Source organism: Nasonia vitripennis, chromosome 1 (genome assembly GCF_009193385.2).
Source record: "Nasonia vitripennis strain AsymCx chromosome 1, Nvit_psr_1.1, whole genome shotgun sequence".
NCBI classification, from domain to species: Eukaryota; Metazoa; Arthropoda; class Insecta; order Hymenoptera; family Pteromalidae; genus Nasonia; species Nasonia vitripennis.
Genome location: NC_045757.1, coordinates 16,054,580 through 16,078,808, shown reverse-complemented (window position 1 = coordinate 16,078,808; position 24,229 = coordinate 16,054,580). Strand labels below are relative to the sequence as shown.

The window sequence follows — 24,229 nt, the reverse complement described above, 5'->3', positions numbered from 1 at the left end:
CACGTGTTTATTTTCCACAGTCACACGCACGTTGTGCCGCTCACCGCTGTCCTGAGGTTAGGAAGCAGCTCGTGTTATTTATTGTTTATAACAGTGAAATGTAGTGAATAAAAAAGCTATTCAAAGAAATAAATAAAATTTGCTAAAGTTTAGCTATCAAGATGAAGACTAAACCGACTAGACATAAGGAAACGAATACATTTAAGGTAAGATTGAGGTTGTCTTGACTTGTAAAGTACCTAAAAATTATTATTTCCGCCTTTATTTAACTAATTATTTCCTAATTGTTTGTAAACATAACTTATTTGTTATTTTTTAATTTTTGTATAAACCAATTGAACTCTTAAACAACTTGTAGTGTAATAGTTTTTTAAAATACTTGCAACACCTAACCTTTTTGGCAGTAGTAAATTATTATTAATCATTCAAAAATGGTTTATTTGTTGGCAAATATTGTGTTATTTTGTAATTAACAATATAATTTCAATTTGCAGTTTAAACCCTTCTCTGAAAGGGTTAATGACATCGATGTTGATGTCTTCCACAAAGTTGCCCATCGTAATGAGGTAGTCACTGCAGAGGAAACCGAAACCTTTTTCTACCAATGTATTCAAAAATGGAACTTTCTCAATCTTTCACAAAGTTATTCCAACTTCAGAAAAGAAGTAGCAGACATAATTACTCTACCTCAATTACTTAATTGTAAACAACATGTTGTAGATACATTGTTAAAGTATTTGAAATTGAAAGATCCATTATGCTTGCAAACTATTTTTGAGTAAGTTTATATTACTTTCATAAAATTATATTATAAGAAATGAAAATGTAATGCTAATATTTGTTTATGTTACCATTTACAGCTTGGTAATTGCACTAGCTAAGGATTTAGAAATAGATTTCTATGAATACTTTCCGGAATTCCTAACAATTATTATAGATTTGTTGCAAATAAGAGATGCTGAACAATTGGAGAACACTTTCCATACTCTAGCTTACCTGTTTAAATTTCAATGGCGTTATATGATAAAAAATATTGACACAATTTTCAATTTACTTGTGCCTTTACTAGCTGATACACGGCCACCTTATGTAAATAACTTTGCTGCTGAAAGTTTCGCATTCGTGGTACGAAAGGTTAAAGATAAAGAAGCTTTTCTGAGACTAGTATTGGGTGCTCTAGAGCAAAAGCCAGATGGAGTTGTAGGTTGTGGAAAATTACTTTTTCATGTTCTTGCTGGTGTTCCTGGACAGTTTCACTCGTGTGCCGAGACAATGCTTAATATCTACCTGAGTGCATTGCAGGATTCATCAATCAAGCAGCAACAGCTTCTCTTCGAAGTATTGTCAACTGTTTTTAAGTGTATATCCAGTGAAATCCATCCACAGAAATGCGACGTCTTGTGGACTGTCATATTCGAATCTTTGGATAAGTTTTCTTCAAGTTCATTAATTTCCTTGTTGCGCTTGGTGCAGATATTAATTAATCACAAGGGAGGAGTGATGCTCAAAGATTCTGTACTGTTATCCAAAAAGTTTGCAGAGCTTATTGACAAATACGAGGCTAATGAGGAACTTTTGGAAGAAGCCGCGAATGCCACTGTCGCGACTCTTCTTGCCTCGAACGTCAAATTGCTGCAAGAAACTTCGAGCTTTCTTATTTTGAAATTACTGTCTATTGATAATTTAAATTTGCTGCTGAAAATTACGGAAAAACTCATTGTTTACTCTTCATTTGAAACTTTGGTACTACCCCAGCTGTTTAAGAAGAGTAGCTTTTCCACTTTAGACGGAAAACTGCTAGGACTCCTTGCCAAGATTGTGTATGCAAAATCTCCTCCGTCTCTCAGCGGGATAGGTTTTGAAAACTGGAGTAAATTTGGTCTCAATGTTCGTAACAATGCTCACAATGTTACATTTTTATCACAACTTTTAGATTCTCTGCAGCAGAGTGAGGGTGAAGTAAAAGAAGATGCTTTGAAAGCCCTTATTATACTACCCCATTTCACTCTGTCTCTGCAAGAGCAGCTTCGGGAGAATCTGAACGAATGTCTCTCGAGTTTGTACAAACGTGTGCTTGAGAAGAAAGAACATCAGTCCAAGATTAATTTTGCGTTTCTTCTCGCTATCGAGTGCGTAGCCCGTCTTACCAAGCCGGATGACTTTTACACTGTGATTAATTCCCAATCAGATGCGAATCTTTTGTCAGCCGTTGTCTTACACGACAACGATGTTTCCATACTGAACGCCCTGGATATTTGCTTTAGTTACTTGAAGAATTCGAGCTATGCGGAAGAGTACATAAATCAGAAGATATTTGACATACTTCACAACTTACTAGTTTCGAAATTAGGTAAGGAAATGAACTTGCTTATTCTTAAACATCTCGTCATTGGACAGTGCTATTTTTAATGATATATTTTTTACCTATTTTCCAGGTTCGCCAAATTCTCAGATCCGTCTAACAATCTCTCACCTCTTCTCTCTCTTCACGAGTGTACCAGCTCTCACCCACGAGTCAGAGGACTTAAAAGTTTGCAATGCCATCGAACTTCCCTTCCTAGCCGAGAGTGAGCAGGTAACTGTGCACAAGTATCGATCTCGCTTAGTCCATATTCAGCCGTTAGACTTCCATGGGGCTTCGGTGAGCCATATTAACTCAAATTACTACGATTTACCGCTGCACTACCTCTTTGGCAACCTCTACGTCAATTTCTCGCTGCTTTGGGAGCCTGTGACACAGGTTATAAGTTCTTATGCGACAACGGATTGTTCGCAATTTTGGAGCGTGTTTTTGGCAAAGTTGAAGGGAGAAGAAAATATTAAGATGGTTGATGCGCCGAATTTCGAGTGTGAGATTCTAGAGAGTTTGTCTGGAAAGATTTTGTCAATGAAAGATAAGATTGATTATGATAATTATAAGCTACTGCTGTGGAAGTGTATGGGTCAGATTGTTAGTTATTGCGAGGTGAAGAACAGGGATTACGTAGGCTTGTTTATTGACTTTGTCGAAGGAAACTTCTTCAAATCGAATTCTGAGGATGCCAAGTCTTGCAGCGTCAAGAAACGAGAGCAGCCTAAAGAAACTCAGGGTAAGAAATATTTCAGAAATATTTTATTATTCTCCGAATCACGTACCCACAATGTACCACTTTCTTTTTTAGCCCCTGAAGTCGCGGTGGAGAAAGCAGATCAAAAAGACTCTGAAGAACCTGAGGACAAAAACGAAGAAGAGGGGGATGACGAAGCAAAAGAAGAAGACGAAGATTCAAAACCCCAGCTAGGCAGAATCGAACGTGTGAAGCTTCTTCTAGCGATGCTTCAGGTTTTCGGCAAATTCACCAATGTTCGTTCACTGTATCGTGAACCAGAGATTCTGCGTATCTACTTGGACCTTCTCTCTTCCAAGAATTCTGAAATTCAGAAGGCAGCTCTCCATTGCCTTTATACCTATAGACATAAATATCTGACGCCTTATAAGGAGCAACTAGATAACATAGTCGACGAAAAGAATTTAAAAAACGAGCTGGCTCGTTTTCAGATCAGCGTTGGGGAAGGTATTGAAGCTGTTGTACAGGAAGAACATCGCGAGGGATTGATACCTGTACTGATGAGGATCTTGCACTCGAAGATGTCCCAGAGAGTGGGGATGAGGACTGGTGGTAAAACTGGCGGACTTGTTAGAAGAAAGACTATTTTGAGGTTTGTTATTGGTACTTGACGATATTTATTATATCACATATCCTTGTGTTAATTCCCGTTCTTTAATCCTGTTGCAGATTCTTGGCCGGAGTAAAGGAAGAAGAAATGATGGTCTTTGTACGCATGGCTTTCAAGCCTTTCCAAAATTACTTACCCATACTTAAGCTAGATGAAGCCTCTTATGCAGCTGGGGGAGTCGACCTTCAACAGATGGTACAAGATATCTTCAAGAATATCAATCTCGAAAATGTAGTCCCTCCCAAACGTCTTTCAAGTGCTGTAAACCTATTGGCTGTGATAATCGAACAGTTTGGTGGAAAGATGACAGAAAAGCTTCTGCCACATCTCCTCGCCATACTCATTTGCATTCTAGCACAAGTTGCTGGAATTCTTTTAAAATCATCTGAGGTGCACTCAGGTTATTTGACTTCATTAAGAAACGTAAGGAACAACTGCATCAATGTATTGGCACGGTTCTTTGCTCACTTTGAGAATTATGACTGGACTAGTAGCGAGATTAACGCTTTGTTCCAAGTGGCAGTGTTCCCCTGGTTAAATAAACTGCCCGTGGAAGGTATTCATAGCCCGACACCATTGTTAAAAATGTTTGCAGCATGGAGTCACAATCCAAGATACTATCCGCTGTTTGTTAAACTTGATGAGGTATGTAAATATTTATACGTCAATTTATTGTTCTGAGAAATATTAAATACTAATTTTTTCTCTTCATAAAACTCCAGGATAGGAAAATGACGCCATTAGACTCGGTCATCAGATTACTGCTTGGCCTTAAGACGCACAAATCTGTCCTCCAGATGATTCTTGACATGGTGGAGAAGATGCTAACTCTTCAGGATTTCGAAAAAGAAAATCCCGATCAGTTGATGGAGGTAGATGAATTCAAACCTAAATCCTTGATGCCCACTGTTACGAATAAACTGCAAGTTGAGAAAAATGACTCCATAAACTATGGCTCGGCTATCTTACTGCCGCACGTGACGGATATTCTCGTGTACATCGAACGTAAACTGAAAAGGCAGGCTAGACAAGGTGCTAGTCGAACTGAACTAGTCATCCTTTCACGCATCTCCGAGTTCGTCTCAGACTCGAAAACCTGTGATACATTATTAACTCTTGTTTTGCCGATTCTACAACGAAAATCTGGCGATTCTGAAGAGGTTGTCATGCAGTTGTTGACCACAGTTACTAATCTTTTGAAACATGTTGATGAACCAAAGAAACACCTGAGATCAATTCAACATCTCCTAGCTCAGATCACAGCTGCACCAGCTAGAAAAATGTTAATGCAAGTATTAATTGGTGTAGCCAGGGATGATGAACAAATGAAGAAAAATCAAAATCTGCTAGCAGAGCTCAACGCTTACGATCAGAGATGGATTGATCAGCCAGATTTCCAGAGGAGGCTCGACGCCTTTAGTGAAATTGATAGATTGATAAAGGAGGAAGAGGCAACTTTGGAGTTCGGCGTAGCAGTAATTCTCAACTGTTTCTTCTTTTTAAAAACTGAAAACGATCTGGCGATGAGGGATAGATCCGGGCAGTGCCTTAAGTCTATTGGCCTGTATCTTGCCAAGAAGTATAGCGATAATTCAACGGACAGAAAATATCTTATTGAGGATACGATTCTCACCATGGTGCGTCATGGTATCAGAAAACAAAATGATAACGTGAAGTTCCAATCCATAGCTTTCCTAGGTCACATGGCGATGGAGTGCCCAGAAGTACATCCCGTATTGCGAGACCTGCATGCCTTGACTAATAAGCAGGATCCCGAAGTCGACTTTTTCGAAAACATGCAGCATCTGCAATTGCACAGAAAAGCAAGAGCTCTGCTTAAGTTTTGCAGTGTAGCTAAAACATTGACGAAAGCACCCAACCCCAGGACGCTTACGCAGTTCGTCTTGCCGTTGGCATCTTCTTATTTATGCAATGAAAAGTTCTCAAACAAAAACAGTATAGTAGATGCAGCGATCGAGACAATTGGAGTTGTTTGCAGGCTGCTGCCATGGAACCAGTATGAAATCGTATTGAGATTTTATTTGGATAAACTGAGAACTTGTGTAGAGTTCCAGAGGCAGGTTATCAGAATCGTAGTTGCAATATTGGATTCTTTCCACTTTGATCTGTACAAGTTTAAGGGATTGGATGAAGATATTCTAAAGAAGCGTGGAGAGGAGAGTTTAATGCAAGTAGTGGCAGTCGATGATGGTAAGTCGATTTCTAATAAAGTTGTAAATTGGTCTTATTATGAACGTTATTAGTAAAACTCCAATTCTATTTCAGATCTCAAAGCCGAAGAAGAAGCAGAAGCACCAAAAGAAACTTCGACAGAATTAACTTCAAAACTTGCTGCATCAAAACCAGATGATCTCGTAGATTCCGAAGAGGTAACCGATGAGCATCTCGATGAAGCTCTGAATGATGAGGCGATCGCGGACGCCAATGAAGAGACTGAAGAACCATCTGAATCTACCAGTATCCAAGAATTAACTCCAGCAATGGAAAAGATGACAGTGCTGTCACAGTATATGGCAAAGCGACTAGTCTACAGCATCTCGAAGGGTCTGTTGCCTCAGCTACACAAGGCTATTGCGGTGAGGACACGGCACGAGGGTAGCCACAAAGTGAACAAGAAGAGGATAAGTACTGACCAGGAAGAGGAGGAGCTTATGCGGGTGCCCATCGCTTTGGCTATGGTGAAACTGCTGCAAAAGTTACCTCAGGGAATGTTGGATTCAAATTTGAGAGGGTGAGTACATAGATTGATTGCAGATGAAATTGTTTTTTGGAATACGAATTAACTTCTGTGTTTTTGTACCATAGAATATTCACCAAGATCTGTACCTTCTTGAAATCACGTTTGGAATCCGTGCGACGAACTACACGTGAGATCCTCCAAAAGATCATGGTAACCTTAGGTCCGGATTACTTGCATCATTTGCTCAAGGAGATGAATGCATTGCTGACACGTGGATATCAAGTTCACGTGTTGACTTTCACAATTCACGCGGTGCTTGTTTCTTTGAAACCATACTTTAAGCCCGCGCACATGCGTTCGAATTTATCGAGTATCTTGAGCGTATGTAAGATTGATTTGTTCGGCCCAACTGCTGAGGAGAAAGAAATTGCTGGAATTGTAAAAAATGTGACAGAAGCCAGATCCACAAAGAGTTACGACATCTTCCACATATTGGGAGAATTTATTAATGAAGGTAAAAACTCTTTAATAATAATGAGATAAATATAATTGGCACAAAGGCCAATAAACAGCGATTAACTATTTTATTATCTGTTTAGGTTCTCTGATAAATGTGGTGATGCCCCTAAAAGAGGTGCTGTCGCGTACTCATTCGCATAAAACGGTGCGTAAAGTCGGAGAATCTCTTCGACAAGTAGGTTTAGGATTGGCGGACAACAAGTATATAGAAATTGAAAAAATGTTGAATTTCTTGTACGGGGTTGCTTCCGAAAGTATCCCACAGTTAATGCCCGAGAACAAGAAGAAACAGGAGGCCGTAGAGGAGAAGAAGAAAGCTGAAGCTGCAAAACAGAAGCAAGACTGTTTTCTGATTCAACCGGCACCAAAGACCAGGATGGGTATAAAGGCTATCGCGAAAACGTCCAAAAATACCAATGCGCACGTAATGATTGAGTTCAGTTTGAGACTGTTACACATATTGCTGAAGAGGGATAAAGTTAATGATTTGAAATCTGTGATGGATCCTTTTGTACCGATTTTGAGTGACTGCTTAAAGTCTCAACATGTCAAGGTAATTTCTAATCCTATAAAACTAGAACATTTTATAAAATTTGTTTATTCGTATTCAATATAATAATTTTATTATAAATTTTAGTTAACCACATTGGCTTTGCAATGTTTGGGTTGGATCCTAAAAATCGATCTTCCTTCAGTACACTCATCGATATCGGAAATGTGCAGCTCTATGTTTAACATCCTTCACAAATACGCCGTGGCTGGTCTCAGTAAAGGAGACAACTATGACCTGGTGATGGCCGCCTTTAAAACCATGTCCGTTCTTGTACGGGATGTCAAGCATTTTGTCATCACGTCCGATCAGCTGAAGGCGCTACTGATCTATGCTGAACAGGACCTGCACGACAGTGACAGGCAAGCCACTGCCTTTGGCCTTCTCAAAGCCATAATTCATCGTAAGCTGGTGGTGCCGGAAATGCACCAGGTTATGGAGAAAGTCGCGATATTGAGCGTGAATTCAGAACTCGACAATGTTAGAAAACAATCGCGTGCTGTATTTTACACTTACCTCGTAGACTATCCTCTGGGGAAACAGTTAAACAAACACATATCGTTCTATGTGACACAACTGGCTTATGAACTGCAGCCCGGTAGACTCAGTGTTCTGGAGATGATCTACAGCATTATTACTGGCTTCCCACTGGTAAGCTAATTAGTTTGTGCAACTAAAAACAATTTTATGGATTGATATGATTTTGTAAATTTAATGCATTATTGTTCATTTTCAGCCGATACTTGAGAAACACTCGGCTCTCATTTTCTTGACGGTCGGTGCTAGACTTGTGAATGATGACGATGCGATTTGCAAGAAAGTGTGCGCCAAATGTATCAAAGAAATGATAACTCGTGTCTCGCACAACCAGAGGCTTAAGCTTTTTGATATTGTCGTCACATGGATGAAAGACAAAAAATTAATACATCGAAGGTTAGCTGTTCAGCTCTGCGGTATCTTCGTAATGGTAGAAAAAGACTCGTTTGAATCCAGACTCGATAACCTGCTTCCTTTACTAACGAGACAGTTTTACGCAACCGACAATAACGCCAACGACGAGAATCAACCTGGCCGCTTTGTCAAAATACAAAAGCAAGAGGATGATGTACACGATGAGAAGATAACAGATCCAGAAAGACTAAAGGATCATCACCTCTTTCAAGTACTACAGCTGCTGCTAAAAATATCAGCGAATTGTACGTCATTTTTGAAGGACAAAAAGTATCAGGAATTTATTGACACCTTTGCAGGTAAATGCTCGGATCTAAATATACAAATATTATATAAAAATTGAATTCTAATAGTGTATTAATCATATTTATATTTTTTCAGAACACAGTCAGTCTTTATTAGCGCATCCTCACTTGTGGGTGAGACTGGCTGCCTCTCAGTTGCTCGGATTTATTCTTGCTGCCCTTGACGTTGATAAGATAGTCCATCTAATGAATAATCCTGACGAGGTCAATCCAGACGACGGGTTTGTATACTCTGAGCCAGTGGACAAACTAAGAAGTCTGATACTCGATTCGACGGCTCAGCTGCAGCCAGAGACGGAATTCGAAGAGCTATACGACCAAGTCATCAAGAATCTAGTTTTCATTGCGAGACTATTAAAAATCACGAGCACCGAACAGGAAAATGAAAATAAAGAAGCGGAAAGCAGTAAAAGTGAGCTGTCACTGCTTTGGCTTCTGAAAAAATTGAGGAAGTGCATCAATCTTGAAGTATCGCAAGCGCCTAGATCTACGGTTGTTGTAAGTAAAATCCGCATAGACAGAGATATTCTATACTTTTTTCGATACTTTATAATTGAACTGGGTGTAATTTTTATTTTTACAGCGAACTTCAGTCTTTAAATGGATGGCTGGTGTAATCGCGACTGTGGACATCGAGTCTCTAAAGCCGATACTTTTCCACTTCATGTCTCCCTTAGCTAGGGAAATGGCAACGATAGAAGAATCGAACGCTCCGCTGCGCCAGTTAGCAAAAGAGGTTGCTACGATGATCAAGAAGAAGACGAGCGTCGAGGAGTACACCCGGCTGCTGAGCCAGGCGCAACAGAGATTGGACACGCGACGAGCGGAGAGGAAGAAAGTTCGATCGCAACAGGTGCACATCCTTATATTACGATACATAAAAAAATTTGTGTGACTGTAATATAACGCTGTTCATTCTTCTCCATTCTAGTTTGTCACTGATCCTGAATTGGCAGCCAAGAGAAAGATCGCTAAGCAGCAGAAGAAGAAGGTCGCGCGAAAGAGGAAAATGGATAATATGAAGGGCAAGAAGGTTATGAGGAAAAAAGTGAAGAGGGAAGTCGATTTGGAGGTGACTTAGTTTTGTGAGCTGTCGATTCCCTCCGTAATCGTGTAAATATAATGTTGTTTACTTTTATAATAATGATCAAGTGCACTGTACATATTTGTTTATGTATTCTAATGTTGATTAGAAAAAAGAATATAAATATAGAAATTTAAGATTCATGGCGTCAGTCTGAAAACATAAATCGGCTTTTTCTCATTCTCACCTCGACTCCCGCCGCCGACACCGACATCGTCTCAAGATTGTACAAAAAGAATAACAGGTAGCAAATCAAATCATACTCTTGAATACGATCAAACTGACCGTCGATTTTTCACAAGAATACGCTTCAATTCATCAATAGGTGTCTACTTCAAGGCTATTCATCCATCAAAGCTCTTCCCTCCTTCGCCACCTATATTATTGTCTCAGATTAGTTCAACGATCTAGCGACGCGATGGCGCCACGTTTCTCTAACGGTTGCGGGTCGGCGCACCGCATGTGTGCGTGCAGACGAGCCAATTTTTACGCAACATCAATTTAGGCTAATATATAAAGTCCGCTGTTCGTAAGTACTTCTCGGCATGCACACACGCGGTGACGGCTCTACGAAAACCATAGGTGATAGTAGAACATAAGATGATGCCGGTAGAGGTGCTCCTGTTGCTGATCCTCGTGATCGTCCTTATCGTCGCTGAACTCGTGCATCAAAGCTCTCTCAGAAGGAGGAAGAGTCCGCCAGGTGAGTAGTATTGTTGAGAGTCTAAAAATTTTTTTTTCTACCAAACTAATGAATGAAAGCCGTGGTATATACTGTAAGCGTTCGAGTCGTGTATCAGATGAGTTTAGCTATGGACTCCGATTACTGCCGGGCTATCGTTTCTGTTCATACTTATACCTACTCCGAAAGAAGTCTCGCGGTGTCGAGTGATTTAGCGCCAATCGTTCGAAATTTTTTCAATTAAAAGAAAACCTTTCAACGAAAATGATTGAAAGAAACTTGCAGTTTTTTGCTGACAAACACTATATATCATGTGCTCCGAATCCAAAATTTCGTCGTCGTGTTCGTCATCTTCGAGTTCTGTCATCAAAATCAGTTTGAAGTTCATACAGTGTCCCTTTCGACAAATGTTGTAACTTTCGGCAAACCTGCACCGATTATGTGATGCATCTATCCGGCGCACATAAGACTACCCTGTGTAGGTATCTCACTACGTGAAAGAGAAAAACACGTGACAGTTCTCTTCCGACTTCTTCATTCGCCCTCTGAAAATAGCATGACGCCCCTCTTCGACTTCTCTCTTTTTCTCTCTTCCTCTCTTTCGAATTAAAAGAGTAATCACGTGCGCCTGGGCTTCCGTTTTCGTTGATTTTTCGTTTTACCTCTGACACGCGTCCCTGCAGCCAATGATACATTAACAGTGAGGTCGAACAAAGTGTCACCCGGCTTTATCTCTATTTTTTTACGATTTATAGCGAAAAACATCACGTTCTTTACTTACGTCAACATTCGCAATGTTAATTTTTAGGACGACAAAAGCTTAGTCAAAAATACATAGTAACTCTATTTAAGTTGAAGATTAGAACCAATCAAATTAATCAAAAAATAATTATCAAACGGAGTACAATTGCCGATCGAAATCGACCAATTCAATCTATTTCAATCGTCAATTGAGCTCCGTGTGTTAATCGTTTTTAAATATCATTTTATAATCTCCAATTGTTGTGTCGCGCACGCGCGATGTGCAAGTACATGCATGAAGTGCTTGATCGATTGAGCCTCAGAAGCGAGAAAATTAATTATCCAAAATGACCCAACAACTTTTTGCGGAAACAGCTTGATATGTTAATAGGTTTCGAGTGATATAGTGGGAGAAACTGCTTTATTATAACTATGTGGTTTATGTTTCAAAATAATTGCTCTGTGTATACTTATATGTTCATACCCGTGTCTGTTATGCACACGTGTGCTATTATGTACTATAATACACTCGCATTTATCTGAACGACGAGAAGACAGTGATGTACGATACGGATTTCTTCATTATCTGAAAATGTGATTTTGTTTCTAATGATTTTCGAACAAGTCAGCTGACTCACCATCATGAAGTTTTCCATATTCATGCAGATCACCAGGCCACCGGCCGTCAGCAAACACGGTTCTGAGCAGCGCAACGTGAAGAAACTCAACAATTTCTTGGACTGGACCAAACCTTCGTACCAGTCGTTGCAGTAGCTGCAGCGTACGATTTAGAAAACGATTAATTTTATCATTGATTGAAGGAAGTAACTCGATGCGGTTATCGTGGTACACTCACGCGTCCCTATAGAGTCCGGTACTGTGATCTATGAGCTTCTGTCCTGGCCAGCTGAGATAGAACAGGTGAACCATGGGACCAATCATCAATCCAATATATCTGATGCTGTTCAGTGGATTGTCGAGATTCACGAGTACCTTAAAAGACGTTTATAAATATTTCTTTTGATCCTGCACGACGCATACAAGCGCAAGATTTTCCAAGCTTGATGATGTATACTCACTAGAACGGACAGAATACCATAGTACAGTATGTTTATACCCATGATCAAAAGAAAGCTCGCGGAGTAGGCCGTCTCGATTGTGTTCGTAAACCTAGATCGTCAGCAGAGTAAACAAAAAAAAAAAAAAAAAAAAAACTAGTCGAAAAGCGTAAAAGAAAAATGCAAGCTCGTTACAATGCAACTCAACTTCAAAATTTTGCTGTGCAATCGGATGGTATCGATCATCCATCTGTACGACTCGTCTTCCTTCTTTAAACCGTCTGAGTACTCGTTCACAGTCAACTTGTTCGGCAGTTGAAGGCGATACCTAGAAACTATTCTTTTTGAGCTCGCTAAATTCATAACCATAGTGCAGTGTATGTATAAACTCATTATACTTGACGAGAGCGAAGAGGCCAATGCAGCGTTCGGTGCAGGTCGCGTACATGGTGTCGACGGCCATGACGACGAAGGCGGAGGTGCTGCAGGTGAGAACGTCGAACCTGAATGGGAGTGTTTGAGCTTTTAATTGACATATCTATGGGAAGAATAAAGTATTCTTATACTTATGTAGCCGATGGTAAGGAGTCTTCCTCGCTCGGAGTACTCGATGAGTATGTTTCTCTCGTTCTTCTCGGTTATTGTATCCCAATTACGTCTGATGTCGTCGTACATCACTTTGAACTGCGAAAATAGTTGAGGATTGTAATATTGATTCGTCGAGCCTAGTAGTGTACGTAGAACTAATTCAACCAAGCTTTTTCTCCGCCAGAGACGTTTTGAATAATTTCAGAAAAATTATGGTTATGACAAGAGCACCCCGATTGATGCGCCAAGCTTTCTTTCTTTCTCTCTTTTTCCGTTTCTGGGCCTTTGAACTTCTGCGAATAATAATACTTAATATTACGCGACTGCGGTCGAGATGATTATTTTAAATTTTGTGGATGTAATTTTACACGAGGCTTGTATAGAAAAAAATTATTTTTTCTAAGTTATCACAAGACTAAATCGTCGTACGAACATGCTGGAGAATTGATACGAGTCTCGGTGCGATTGACTATTTTATTGAGAGACTCGTGAGGCGATTTTAGGTAGTGAAATTTATTTAAAAAAAAACGAGTGTAAATTTCTTAATAACGCCTTCGTTATTGTTAAAACAATGTCAACTTTTAACCATTTTAAAATAACAAAATATCAGCTTTGATAAAAAAAAAAAATAATAATAATAATACGACGACCTTTCGCAGGACCATTTCCATGGCCACTGGTGGGCAACATGAAGGAGCTCCGCGAGTTGAGCGTCAAACTCGGCGGTCAGCACAAGGCTCTCGTGGAGCTTTCCCAGCGATACGGCAGCCCGGTGATCAGCTTGAAGCTCGGCAGAACTACGACCATCGTCGTCAATGGCAGCGAGGGCATACAGACGGTACTCGGCTCCGAGGAGTTCGACGGGCGACCTTGGAACTTCTTCATCAAGCTCAGGAACATGGGCAAGAAAAAAGGTACAGCCTGCAGTCCATTTTCATTTCTAATCACACAAGAGAGCGATTCAATCAAATCATGCCTAATAACTGTATTGGAAAAAGGTATAACGATGAACGACGGGCCAGAGTGGCGGGAAATTCGAAGCTGGTTTGTGCGGAGCATGCGCTCGATAGGGTTCGCTCGTCGCGAAATGTCCGAGTTCATCGGGGTGGAACTCGAGCAGATTCTGAAGAACATAGGCAAAGGTGGCGTGCGACAGATAAAGCGCATTATCGAGCCCGCTATCATCAACGTTCTCTGGACCTTAGCCACGGGCAAGAGGTTCGACGAGGACAGGTACAATTTTTTTCTGTAACATTTGAATAAATGCCACGGGCGCGATCTAGTCGCATCACCGAATATAGACAGGAAGCGTCATCCTACAGTGCGGAAAATAACCGATATTTCGCGGTATGCGAAACCTGTCCGCAGATTGCAGTCCTTCATGAAGCTGATGGAGAGACGAGCACAGGCGTTTGACATGACGGGTGGATTGATCTCGGCTTACCCGTGGATAAGACATATAGCTCCAGAGTATTCCGGTTACAATCTCCTTGTGACTGTCAATAATGAATTCAGAGCCGTTCTCATGGTAAGCTGCTATTGTTCGATCTGCAACTCTCGATTTTGTTCACCTCTGACGCACAGTAGCTTTGCAAAGCTCAAATTTAAATATACGACTGACGCGCGCGTGCATTGTGCTCTGTTTCAGGAGACCATCGAGGAGCACAAGAAGAACTTCGTGCCGGGGAGCGAGGCCGATCTTATCGACATGTTCCTCAATGAGATGTACGCGGGCAAAGGACCGCAGGCTGGTTTTGACGGTAGGATGTAGTTACGTCTTAAAATATCGTAATCATTAATTTGATTATGTTTCGCACGTACCTTCGAAAGTCATTCCACGATTCAATGTAAGCGCATTCGCGCTCTGTATTCATACGCATCCATACAAACCATAGTAATTAGTCGTGAAGAGGAGGCACAGCATACAACGTACACGGCATTGTCTCGTTACGCAAGTTATCCTACGCGCAGCGTCAAAGTTTTATACACTCAATTCGCACGAAGCGCATTTTTTTTGTTACGCGCACAAAAACGGAGCGCGCGCAAGAGGAGAAAGCTGGGCCGACGCCCTTTCGCATAGTCGTGTGAATCGCGCGCGCGCGCTTCGCGAACGATTCCCAGCAAAGCTTTGAAAGTTTGAACGGATGCTGCTAAGACGCGTGTGATGTATGACTTTGTTATTTTTCGCGTTGCAGAGGACCAGCTCGTGATAATACTTTTGGATATCTTGTTGGCTGGTTTGAATATTACTTCGACGACGTTGCAATTTCTGTTCCTGAATGTGCTGATCAATCAAGACTCGCAACGACGTCTTCACGAGGAGATCGATTCGGTGATAGGACTGGATAAGCTTCCGGAGTTTAGCGACAAGTCAAAGTAAGTTTCCGTAAATTCGTACCTGAATTCTCCAACTGTTGAATACGGTGCCGGTGCAGTCCATTTCCGAATCTATATACAATGCAACAAGTTTATCTCTCCCCTAAAAAAAAAACACTCGAACAATCCAATCTCACCCATAGAATCTCGATATATTCTCCTTCGCTCATTCCCTATCAGATCACTTTGAAAATTTCGCTAAACCAGCAGAAAGTTATATAGTTCCGAACACGATCGACAGGCTCTCTTTGACCTGCGCTCAAAAATCGTCGCACGCAGAGCCTGCACATAAAGTCGCGATAAAGGCGGGCCGAAAGAGAGAGATATCGGCCGCATAAATCACTACGTCCGAGTCTTGAGAAATGCGCAAGCCGCGATTATCGTGACATCGCTCGTGTATACACACACACATGCAGCAGAGGAGGAGACGCGGCAAAAACACTCGGCAGCATGCATGCATGCATGTATGTACGTGAGAGAGTAAAAGCGAGTAGGTAGTGAATGCTGCACGTATATAGCATAGCGAGTCGCGAGAACTTTCTTCGCGGGAGCGCAAAAAAGGTGATGCCGCTGTAAATGTTGCATTAAATGCAATTGCATCCAATGTTCTTACGGCCTCTCGTCGTCGTGTGCCAAAGGTCGTGGAAAGTTTTCAAGAAGAGACGCGCGCTGTAAATATTCGAACTGTTTTTTATTTGAAGATTTAACGCTTTGAGAACCATAATCAATTAAACGTACGCCTGACATACTGATCACCCGTAAACGCACACCTGTATCGCAGGCTGCCGTACGTCGAGGCTGTGATCTTGGAAAGCCAGCGAGTGACGCCTGTGGTGCCGATCATCGGACCTCGTCGAGTCTTGCGAGACACGAAGCTTCTGGACTACGACATACCGTGCGAAAGCTTCGTCATCATGAACCTGTACTCGATGCACTCGGATCCCAAACTCTATCCGGAGCCTCGCAGCTTTAAGCCTGAAAGGTTTCTCAGCAACGGGACGAGAATCAAGGACGATAATCTTATTGTATTTGGTAGAGGTGAGTTTTTTTATTTTATTTAAATTAGTAGTTATCGCCTTTGAATTATCTTCACAATATCCGTAATTGCCAACGCTAAAAGCAACATACTATACTTCCATACGACAGATTCACATGGGCACGCACGCCTACACGCCTGAAGCTCGCGATAATATCGCATGACAAACGCGTGCCGTGTTTCCCTTTCGTTCACGCGCACGAGAAAATGAAAGTCGCGCGCTGCACACGAGACAAAGGCGCGACGCGCTTCCTAATCAGCCGAGCTGGATTAATTTCCGGATTTTCCGGAGCCACGCGATGGTGAGAAGAGCCGTGCGTGCGTTATCGGCTTTCTGTCGCGAAGCTTCGCCACGAATGTATGGTGATTAGCGCGTTGCGCAATTGTGAAGTGTTGCTAATTCTGATTGCGCTAAGTATAATAGTATCAGGATTATGTAAAAAGCTATACGGAGCAAGAGGTGGGAAACGATAAACAGAATCTATCATGCAGATAAGCGATAAACAGAATCAATCATGAAGATAAGCGAGGTCTTTATACAGTCATTAACTTTCGACCTATCATCACCTGCCTCATAAGTGCTGAATAATGACTTTACTTATCACGCTTGTCGAAGCGATTAAATATATTATAGGCGTTCAAGCGTATTGTCCTTTTTTTACTCGATCACTCACTTTTCAAGTCGTTGGATTAGAAAATAATGAATAGTTCGATCGTCAGATCGAAAGAAAACTTTTTCCAATCTCGATAACTTACCGCAGGTCATCGCCAGTGTCCAGGCATAGCTCTGGCCAAGAGCGCGCTGTTCCTGCTGTTTACCGGGGTGATGCAGCGGTACGAGCTTCTACCGGTTCCCGGTTGCGAACCGCCCAGTCTCAAGGTCAAGTCGGGAATCACACTGTCGCCGAAACCCTACGACGTGCTCCTAGTGCCAAGAACAACTCTTGCCTCCGACAAGGTCGGAATTGACTCCTAAATATTGAAGAGTATGAAAAATTGCGCAGAGATCGAGGCGTTTTCGATTCGCAGACGAGCGATCGATCTGTGCGTATAATATAGGTAAACACGTATTTAATCTGCGAATCTCGTAGCTCGTACAAGTGAGAAACGTTTCTCGCTCGGATGCAGAGCTGTTGTATTGTTACCAGTCGCTCTAAGTAGTTAGCTAAATGTTTAGGTTTTTACGGCTCCGGTAAAATCCCATATTGCAAATTTTAGTACGTGTTATGGTGTACATGGAAATAATGAAGATGTACTTGTAAAGGCTTACTTCGAGTAATATCGATGTGAAACACTATATTGTATGCACGCGTTTATTTGATGTAGAAGAAATTGAGAAGATCTCAACGACGCTAACATTTCTTTTTATTCAGCTCAATAAATACAGTGTTAAACTATACGAGCTCTTGGATTCTATGATATGATTATACAAGACATCCCTTTAACTCGACACTTATTGTGAGCGTCACGCTCACTCTGATGTATAGGTAGACGGTGAGGACGTTGAAAATAATTTCTAGTTGGAATATGAGTAATGTTATTTTACGTCGTAAAAGTGCTAACGAGACTCTTCCAAAAACATATTATATGGCGATTTCTCGAAAACGTTGCTTTGCCACGATTTTCAAAGCTAGCGGTGATCCACATGAAATCAAACGGGTTTGCTTTCAAATAAACAGAGGGAACGTGTCTTGCGCCGAGTCGGATGCATCGAAGCGCGCGCGTCGTTTATTTACCGATGCTGTGTATGGCTTTCTTTAGTCTTTCATGTGTCAGCTGTCCAAGATATGTTTTGCACGCGTCAGATGTACGGAGATGAAGAGTTTGTTATGCTTCGAAAATTTGGAAATTATTTTCAAGGCGTTTCTTTTATTGTTGTATATTTGTCACATTATTGATTACGGCATTACTGCACAGTAGTACAGCAAATCAGTATTCAGTCTATCCAAGTTGAATTTAAAAAAAAGAAAAACTATAATTCAAACTCGTTCACACGCAAAATCTGCGAATCCATGACTTCAAAGACGGCGCAATTTCAAACAAACACCTCTAGAGACGTATTTCCGTCAGTTTTGCGCATTTGCGAGCGACAGATCAGTGGCGAGGCTTGAGTACTAGGTAGTAGGGTGTAGGCGAAATGAGGAAACCATCGATTCCGTTGAGATTCGGGGGCTCGTAACCCGGTGCTAGTTTCATGTCGAAGTGTTGCAGGACGTAGGTGAAAAATAGGAAGAGCGAGTTCCGCGCCAGACCTTCGCCCAGACAGCGTCTTTTACCTGAAATTCAGTATTGATATGTCGTTATCAAGCTATTCAGATTTAAAATGTGGCGCGTACTGCTCTTACCTAGACTGAATGCCATAGCGCCGGTGGATTGCCGAAATTTGCCCTGTTCGTCGAGGAATCTCTGGGGTTGAAATTCTTCCGGGTTTTCCCACTGGGACTTGTCGCTGTTAGCACTGTAGAAGTTCAAGAGGACTGTCGTATCCTGTAATAATGCGCCATTGCTGGTGTATAAACCTTCGTGCACGAGGTGACACGGTAAGAGGAAAAAAATCGTACTCACTTTTGGAATCAGATATCCTTCCAGTGAAGTATCTTTTAAAGTGTTGTGAGGTATTCCCAGCGGGGCCAGATGCAAGAACCTTTGTGCCTGTAAAAAGGTAACGTATGTCGAATAATATATTAATTTTTGCTCATGTAAATATAAACAATTGATAGCGTGATACGAGCCTCAGCGATGAAAGCTTCGATTTTCGGGAGTAGCGGCATATCAGCCAAGGTCGGTGGCCTATCCCTTCCGATAACGGCGTCCATGTGCTGCTGCAGTTCCTTGACCCAGTGAGGATTCAGCGCCAGGAATGAAAATAACGCCGCCAACGAGTCGGTAGTCGTTTTCGAGCCGGCGAGAAACAGGTCCAGGCACAGGATCATTAGATTCTCGCCTTGTAGCGACAACGATTTGCATTATTCTATCAGGCCGTGACGAGGATCGATTAAGTGGTTCGAAAATACGCGACGATGGGAATTAATGATTGGGACTTGGATGCTTCAGTGACTCGTCGATTCGAATGTTTGTTTTGACTAGAAGCGCTATATTTTGTGAGGATTCTTCGTTGTGATAAATCATTCATCGTTATCGGTGTCAATCGACGTAACTAAGTGGGTATTCGCCGCTTCGTTAAATCAAACATATTTTATTCCTAAAAAAACACTCACGGTCGAAGATGCTATCTTCTTGACTCCCGGCTCCTTTGGCTCTGATCTCCATGAGGAAAGCATCGATGAGGTCTCTGGGTTGGTCCTTGGACAGACTGGTCTCGTGCTCGTCAATCTCCGAGCCTATGAAACCCCAGAGCTTTTGCAAGTTCGACATGAGCTCGTTGAACCCCGACAGTTCCGGGACAACGAAGCGCAGGAAGGGCATGTGCGACATTATCCCGCCTACAGTGTCGGTCAACCTGCGATTATATCCAGCCATAAGTAAAACTATTATACTATATTAATACCGCCTATTCACTCACATAAGCCGATCATGTAAATCACATTAACATACAACTTGAAGTATGTTCTCGATCTGCATCTCTCTCTAAGCCGCCAACAGCGAGTCCGAAAAAGTGTCACGCGGAGAAATCCCAATTATTCTTTCTCGATCCTGTTCGACCTATCGAACTTCTCAATTTTATCGCCGAAATTTCTCGCGGAGATATGGATTTTTTTCCGTTCAACCTCGCGGGATACTTTTACGCGGATCTCGAAAGAGCTCGCGCAGTGCGTATTAACGCACGGCTGATCGTTTTTTTCTCTTCCCGGCGAGGAGAAATCGTTGTGCTCGACAGTTAAATTTTACGCGTGAGAACTCGTTATTCCACTGCGCGAACGCGTACGCTGTACGTATGCGGGAACGTTATCGGGTAATGGTGCTTGATTTGCGCGTAAAAATTAATTTTCGCAAAATTCGCGCAATAAACCATCCGCGGAATCTAAACAAGCGGGGTCGGAAGAAAGCGAACGTTTTCCGACTTACTTGAACACCTTGTGAACGACCGCCAGGATTTCCTTGAGCTTGTGATCGTCGTACTCGAACCTGTGCCCGGCTAACATCGTCCAAAGCGAGTTCAACACCGCGATGTCGAAGGCCGTGTGCATCGGTACCGGTCCCTCTTTACCGCTTGCCTCCAGAAAATCGACGAGGCTTTGAGCTTCGCTGACCAAGCGCTGGTTCATCACTTCCCCGCCTAAACCGAAAACCTTGAAGTGGCGCATCGTGAAGCGACGTTGCTGCTGCCATACCGAGCCTTGGGTGAAAAGTACACCTGTAGGGGTAGGTAAGAGGAATTAGCGAGTTGCGAATTTATAGAAAGGATTAACAGTATACCTTTCTCTTTTCCGAAGGATCTAACTCGAAAGAAGAAGCTACTCGGCCTGCCGTTGAACTCATCCCTCATGAGAACTTTCTTCACCAGGTCGTACGACGAGACGACGATGAAGCGCTGCTTGCCGAGCTTGAGACCCACGACGGGCCCGTATTGTTGGGCCAGTTCGTTCAAAGCCAAGTGCGTGAAACCGGACTTCTTCCTCAGCGTGTAGAACACCGGGACGCAACCGATGAGAGGTAACCATTTGGGACCAGGAGGGAAGTTCTTCGGCTTTAAGCAGCTGAAGCAACAGATCAGGAGAAACGCGAGTACGACGAACACCAGCATCGACGGCATTTCGTTGTCTCGTTCGACGTAGGACTAAAAATCAACGGTCTTGGGAGTTTGGTCTTATACCGCGTTCGGACAAAAAGATTCAGTGATAACAGCTTCGTTGACACATGCGCGCCGACGAGAATAACCGATTGTTGACTGTACACTCTACATATTAGAGTATTGTAACAAAGTCGTCTCGACTCTGAGAGACACGAACTTGACTGCGTTTCGCCGCTGAGGGACGATGGCGCGATATGGATTTTTTTACGCAGTGGAAGATGTCAGGTTAGAGCTATTCTCAGAGTGCGCATCGAAAATTTGTATTTTTTTAAATTGGAAATTTTCGTAAAGTGGCTGAAGACTACTGCAGTCACATGTGGCGTTGATGCCATTGTTATACGTATAGTGGTACATTGTAGAGCGTTTTACTATTATATTTCTTTGCAGCACAACGATGAGCTTGAGTCGATTATTCGAATAAAGTAGGTTAAGGCTTTTGCAATGGATAAACTATGAGGTTATTAAATTTGCTATCGATAGTAGATATCGGTTAGTCTGCTTGCCAGTGTAAAGTTGAATTATTATTGATAAAATGATAGGAAACGATTTTTCTCTCCTCATTCTTCAGAAACATGATACTATTCCCATTTTACCACAAAGTTGTCGGGCACATTAATTCTTAATTTGTTTTTTTAATTTCATTACAACATTTGTATTATTACAATTGATCAAAGCTTTCGAAAGTGAATGCTTCGTGAAATAGGGCGAAATTAATTAATATTAATCATGATTGCCCAAATATCCGGATATTATGAAGAAGGATTCCTTGCACAACGATAGAATTGTTCAATGCGTAGAGGAACCGGTCGAGAGATCGAAGAGTGACGTGAATTTATAAATAAAAATGCAAACCTTCTTCATTAGTTATAAAGTGATGTAAAACGATGGAATCTGATGATATTAGAAGAGTTTTTATTTACAAAACGATAAACGATAAATTATCCCAAGTATCTTTGTCGAGCCGAATCTAAGCGCAAAACTCGCTAGCGCATCAGCGATCGATATTCCGTGAGCATACGAGCGTCGTGTCCAGCTTGAAAAACACGTGTTCCGTCACACCATCGCCGTGAAACGGAATGATCTACACGCTCTCGTAAAAAAGAAGAAAAATTACGAGAAATTCCTCAAGGCACGCATAGAGCCGTATGAATATGCTAAAAGAGAAATGTTCTCTCTCGATGGCTTGCGCGAGATTACGTGCGCCCGGAGGCGCGAATATTTCGTGCGTGGCTCGATGATTATGTATGGCGCCTGAGTTTTCGGCTTTGTTTCTCGGCTGCTATGTACTGTGCTTCTTTTTTTCTTTCTCTTTAGAGATCCTGTAACGATTGCGACTGTATACAACGGTGTTTGTAAATAGGGAAGAGTCGGTCGATTTTCGTAAGACGGGAAACCGTTGCGGGGCGCGCTTGGCTGCGCTTTAAAAAGGAAAAGCTACAGCGTTGAGTATTCTCTCGTTTCTGTGTATTGTTGTTGTTTATTCAGACGCCAATAAAATTTTGCTAAAGCTTCTTTATTCGTTGGAACCGTACTGTCACTGTCAACGACATTTCCATTTTCGAAACTCTCCCGCATCAGCAGCGCTTTAACATCCGCCTCTGCAACGTACTGTACGACGTAGCAGCTCTAATTTTCTCTACTCTGCTCCTTGATGTGTCCTCCCGTAATATACTCTCTTTTCAGCGACTGTTCCACTCATTTGAAATTTAAAGCGCGCGCCGCGTTTTCTTCCCATCCTTTGAAACGTGCCGTCGCGGGAGAAGAGGCATGTATGTAGGAAGCGGGAAAATTTATGCACCGCGAGCACAATGAGCAGGGAAGAGTCTCGCGAAGAATTTTCCTCGGAGATCGCTGGGATGTATAATCGATCGGCTGATAAAGCGCTTTGTCATCATCATAGAGAGAAAGGATTGAGAGCGGCGTTACGTAACGAGAGAATTTCAATTTCCTACTACACTGACCTGCATTCCGGGACTTTTTTCTCGTCGAATCACGATGACCGTCTGCTTATATTTTTATGCATGCGTCGTGATAGAAAAAGGCGCCAGGCTAATTTACGAGTATGAAATTACCTTGTTTGTCGTTTTATAGGTGTTTGATTACACGAGACTAACGCGCAGTGGCTGCGCTGATGCATCATTGTATCACTAAACGACGCTTAGAAGCGCGTGTGTATCTTTGTCCGCATTAGCATATCTTCCTGGATCTCGCTTCGCTTGGTTCTTTTCTTATCACACATTCAACTAGATCGCCAAATCACCCGCATAAGAACGAAATTCAAAATATCAACAAATAAATACACACAACGCATCAACTTGTGCTGATCCATCCCGCAAGCGAAATCGAATTTCGCGACAGAAGCGGAATCGTCATCATCATTACTATCAGCTGTTGGGAAGTCGCGGCACGACACTTCCGCGGCGAGCTGCGGCGCGGAAATGATACGGAAGCTTGGCCATACGTCGCCTTTTTTGCGCGCCGCGCTCCTCTCTATGTACACACTGCTTATATATGGGCTTGTAGGAAACGATTACGCATCTTCTCGCTCGTTAATTGGATTGAGCTTCAGGGATATGGCTTTCTTCTGGTCATCTCCTGCCTGCTGGCGAGTACGTATACATATAGTTTCTGCGAGGGTTTTTGTGAATACGATTATACGCGGCTTCGAGATGTTAGAGCGTTGGGTAATTTCGTGGAATTGGATATTTGTTTCGCCGTATCCGGGAGTTATGTAGGATGGAGTCGCATTTGCGCAGTAATTAGTAACAATATGAATTTGTTTAGTTTGATTATATTTACTTATTTCGATATACGATGCAGTGATTTTTATAATTATAATGCGTCAGCCTTTTCCACGTAATGACAGTAATTTCCTTACAAAGTTCGTCCAGAATTTCCACGCTCGATGCGCCAGTCATAATTCCATCAATTCGTCACAATTGAAAACCACATTATGCTAATGCAGTCACACATAGTTATTCAATATCTCTCAACATACACTTTTACTTCACCTTACAAAAAATGACAACAGTCAAGCCGCTTCGCACCTCTCTCGGCCAATTAAGAATGTATATCTCTTGCCATCGCGAAAAATTTATCGACTCCCCGTATTGGCAGAATGAAGTCGTTATAATATATATGAATACACAAGTATGCATACGAGTCCGA

The 24,229-nt window shown here is 42.0% G+C and overlaps 3 protein-coding genes and 1 pseudogene across 3 annotated transcripts in view; 2 read left to right on the top strand and 2 right to left on the bottom strand.

Moving 5' to 3' along the window:
- Nucleotides 1–7: 7 nt before the first annotated feature.
- Nucleotides 8–9,993, top strand: LOC100122027 (small subunit processome component 20 homolog). The gene is made up of 15 exons (XM_001605583.5): nt 8–206; nt 495–778; nt 861–2,350; nt 2,436–3,089; nt 3,162–3,699; nt 3,777–4,362; nt 4,440–5,928; nt 6,004–6,469; nt 6,544–6,932; nt 7,018–7,490; nt 7,575–8,138; nt 8,224–8,737; nt 8,820–9,241; nt 9,327–9,596; nt 9,675–9,993. Exons 1-15 carry the CDS (start codon nt 162–164, stop codon nt 9,822–9,824), a joined length of 8,334 nt encoding a protein of 2,777 aa, XP_001605633.1. The 5' UTR covers nt 8–161; the 3' UTR covers nt 9,825–9,993.
- A 268-nt stretch (nt 9,994–10,261) lies between these two features.
- LOC100121833 (cytochrome P450 2C41) overlaps nt 10,262–24,229 on the top strand; it is a 107,175-nt gene continuing 93,207 nt past the window's right edge. The window contains exons 1-7 of the mRNA XM_031923706.2: nt 10,262–10,530; nt 13,556–13,810; nt 13,895–14,129; nt 14,265–14,424; nt 14,545–14,656; nt 15,092–15,272; nt 16,054–16,310. Of these exons, the coding sequence (XP_031779566.1) occupies nt 10,428–10,530; nt 13,556–13,810; nt 13,895–14,129; nt 14,265–14,424; nt 14,545–14,656; nt 15,092–15,272; nt 16,054–16,310 (1,303 nt within the window). The 5' untranslated portion in view covers nt 10,262–10,427. The remainder of the gene's footprint in view (nt 10,531–13,555; nt 13,811–13,894; nt 14,130–14,264; nt 14,425–14,544; nt 14,657–15,091; nt 15,273–16,053; nt 16,311–24,229) is intronic.
- Or144PSE (odorant receptor 144 pseudogene) lies at nt 11,786–12,992 on the bottom strand (annotated as a pseudogene).
- On the bottom strand, nt 17,657–21,062 carry LOC100121983 (methyl farnesoate epoxidase). The gene is made up of 7 exons (XM_001605535.6): nt 20,686–21,062; nt 20,335–20,623; nt 19,527–19,768; nt 19,041–19,252; nt 18,874–18,960; nt 18,654–18,795; nt 17,657–18,584 (listed from the first exon to the last, which is right to left on the bottom strand). Exons 1-7 carry the CDS (start codon nt 21,020–21,022, stop codon nt 18,403–18,405), a joined length of 1,491 nt encoding a protein of 496 aa, XP_001605585.1. The 5' UTR covers nt 21,023–21,062; the 3' UTR covers nt 17,657–18,402.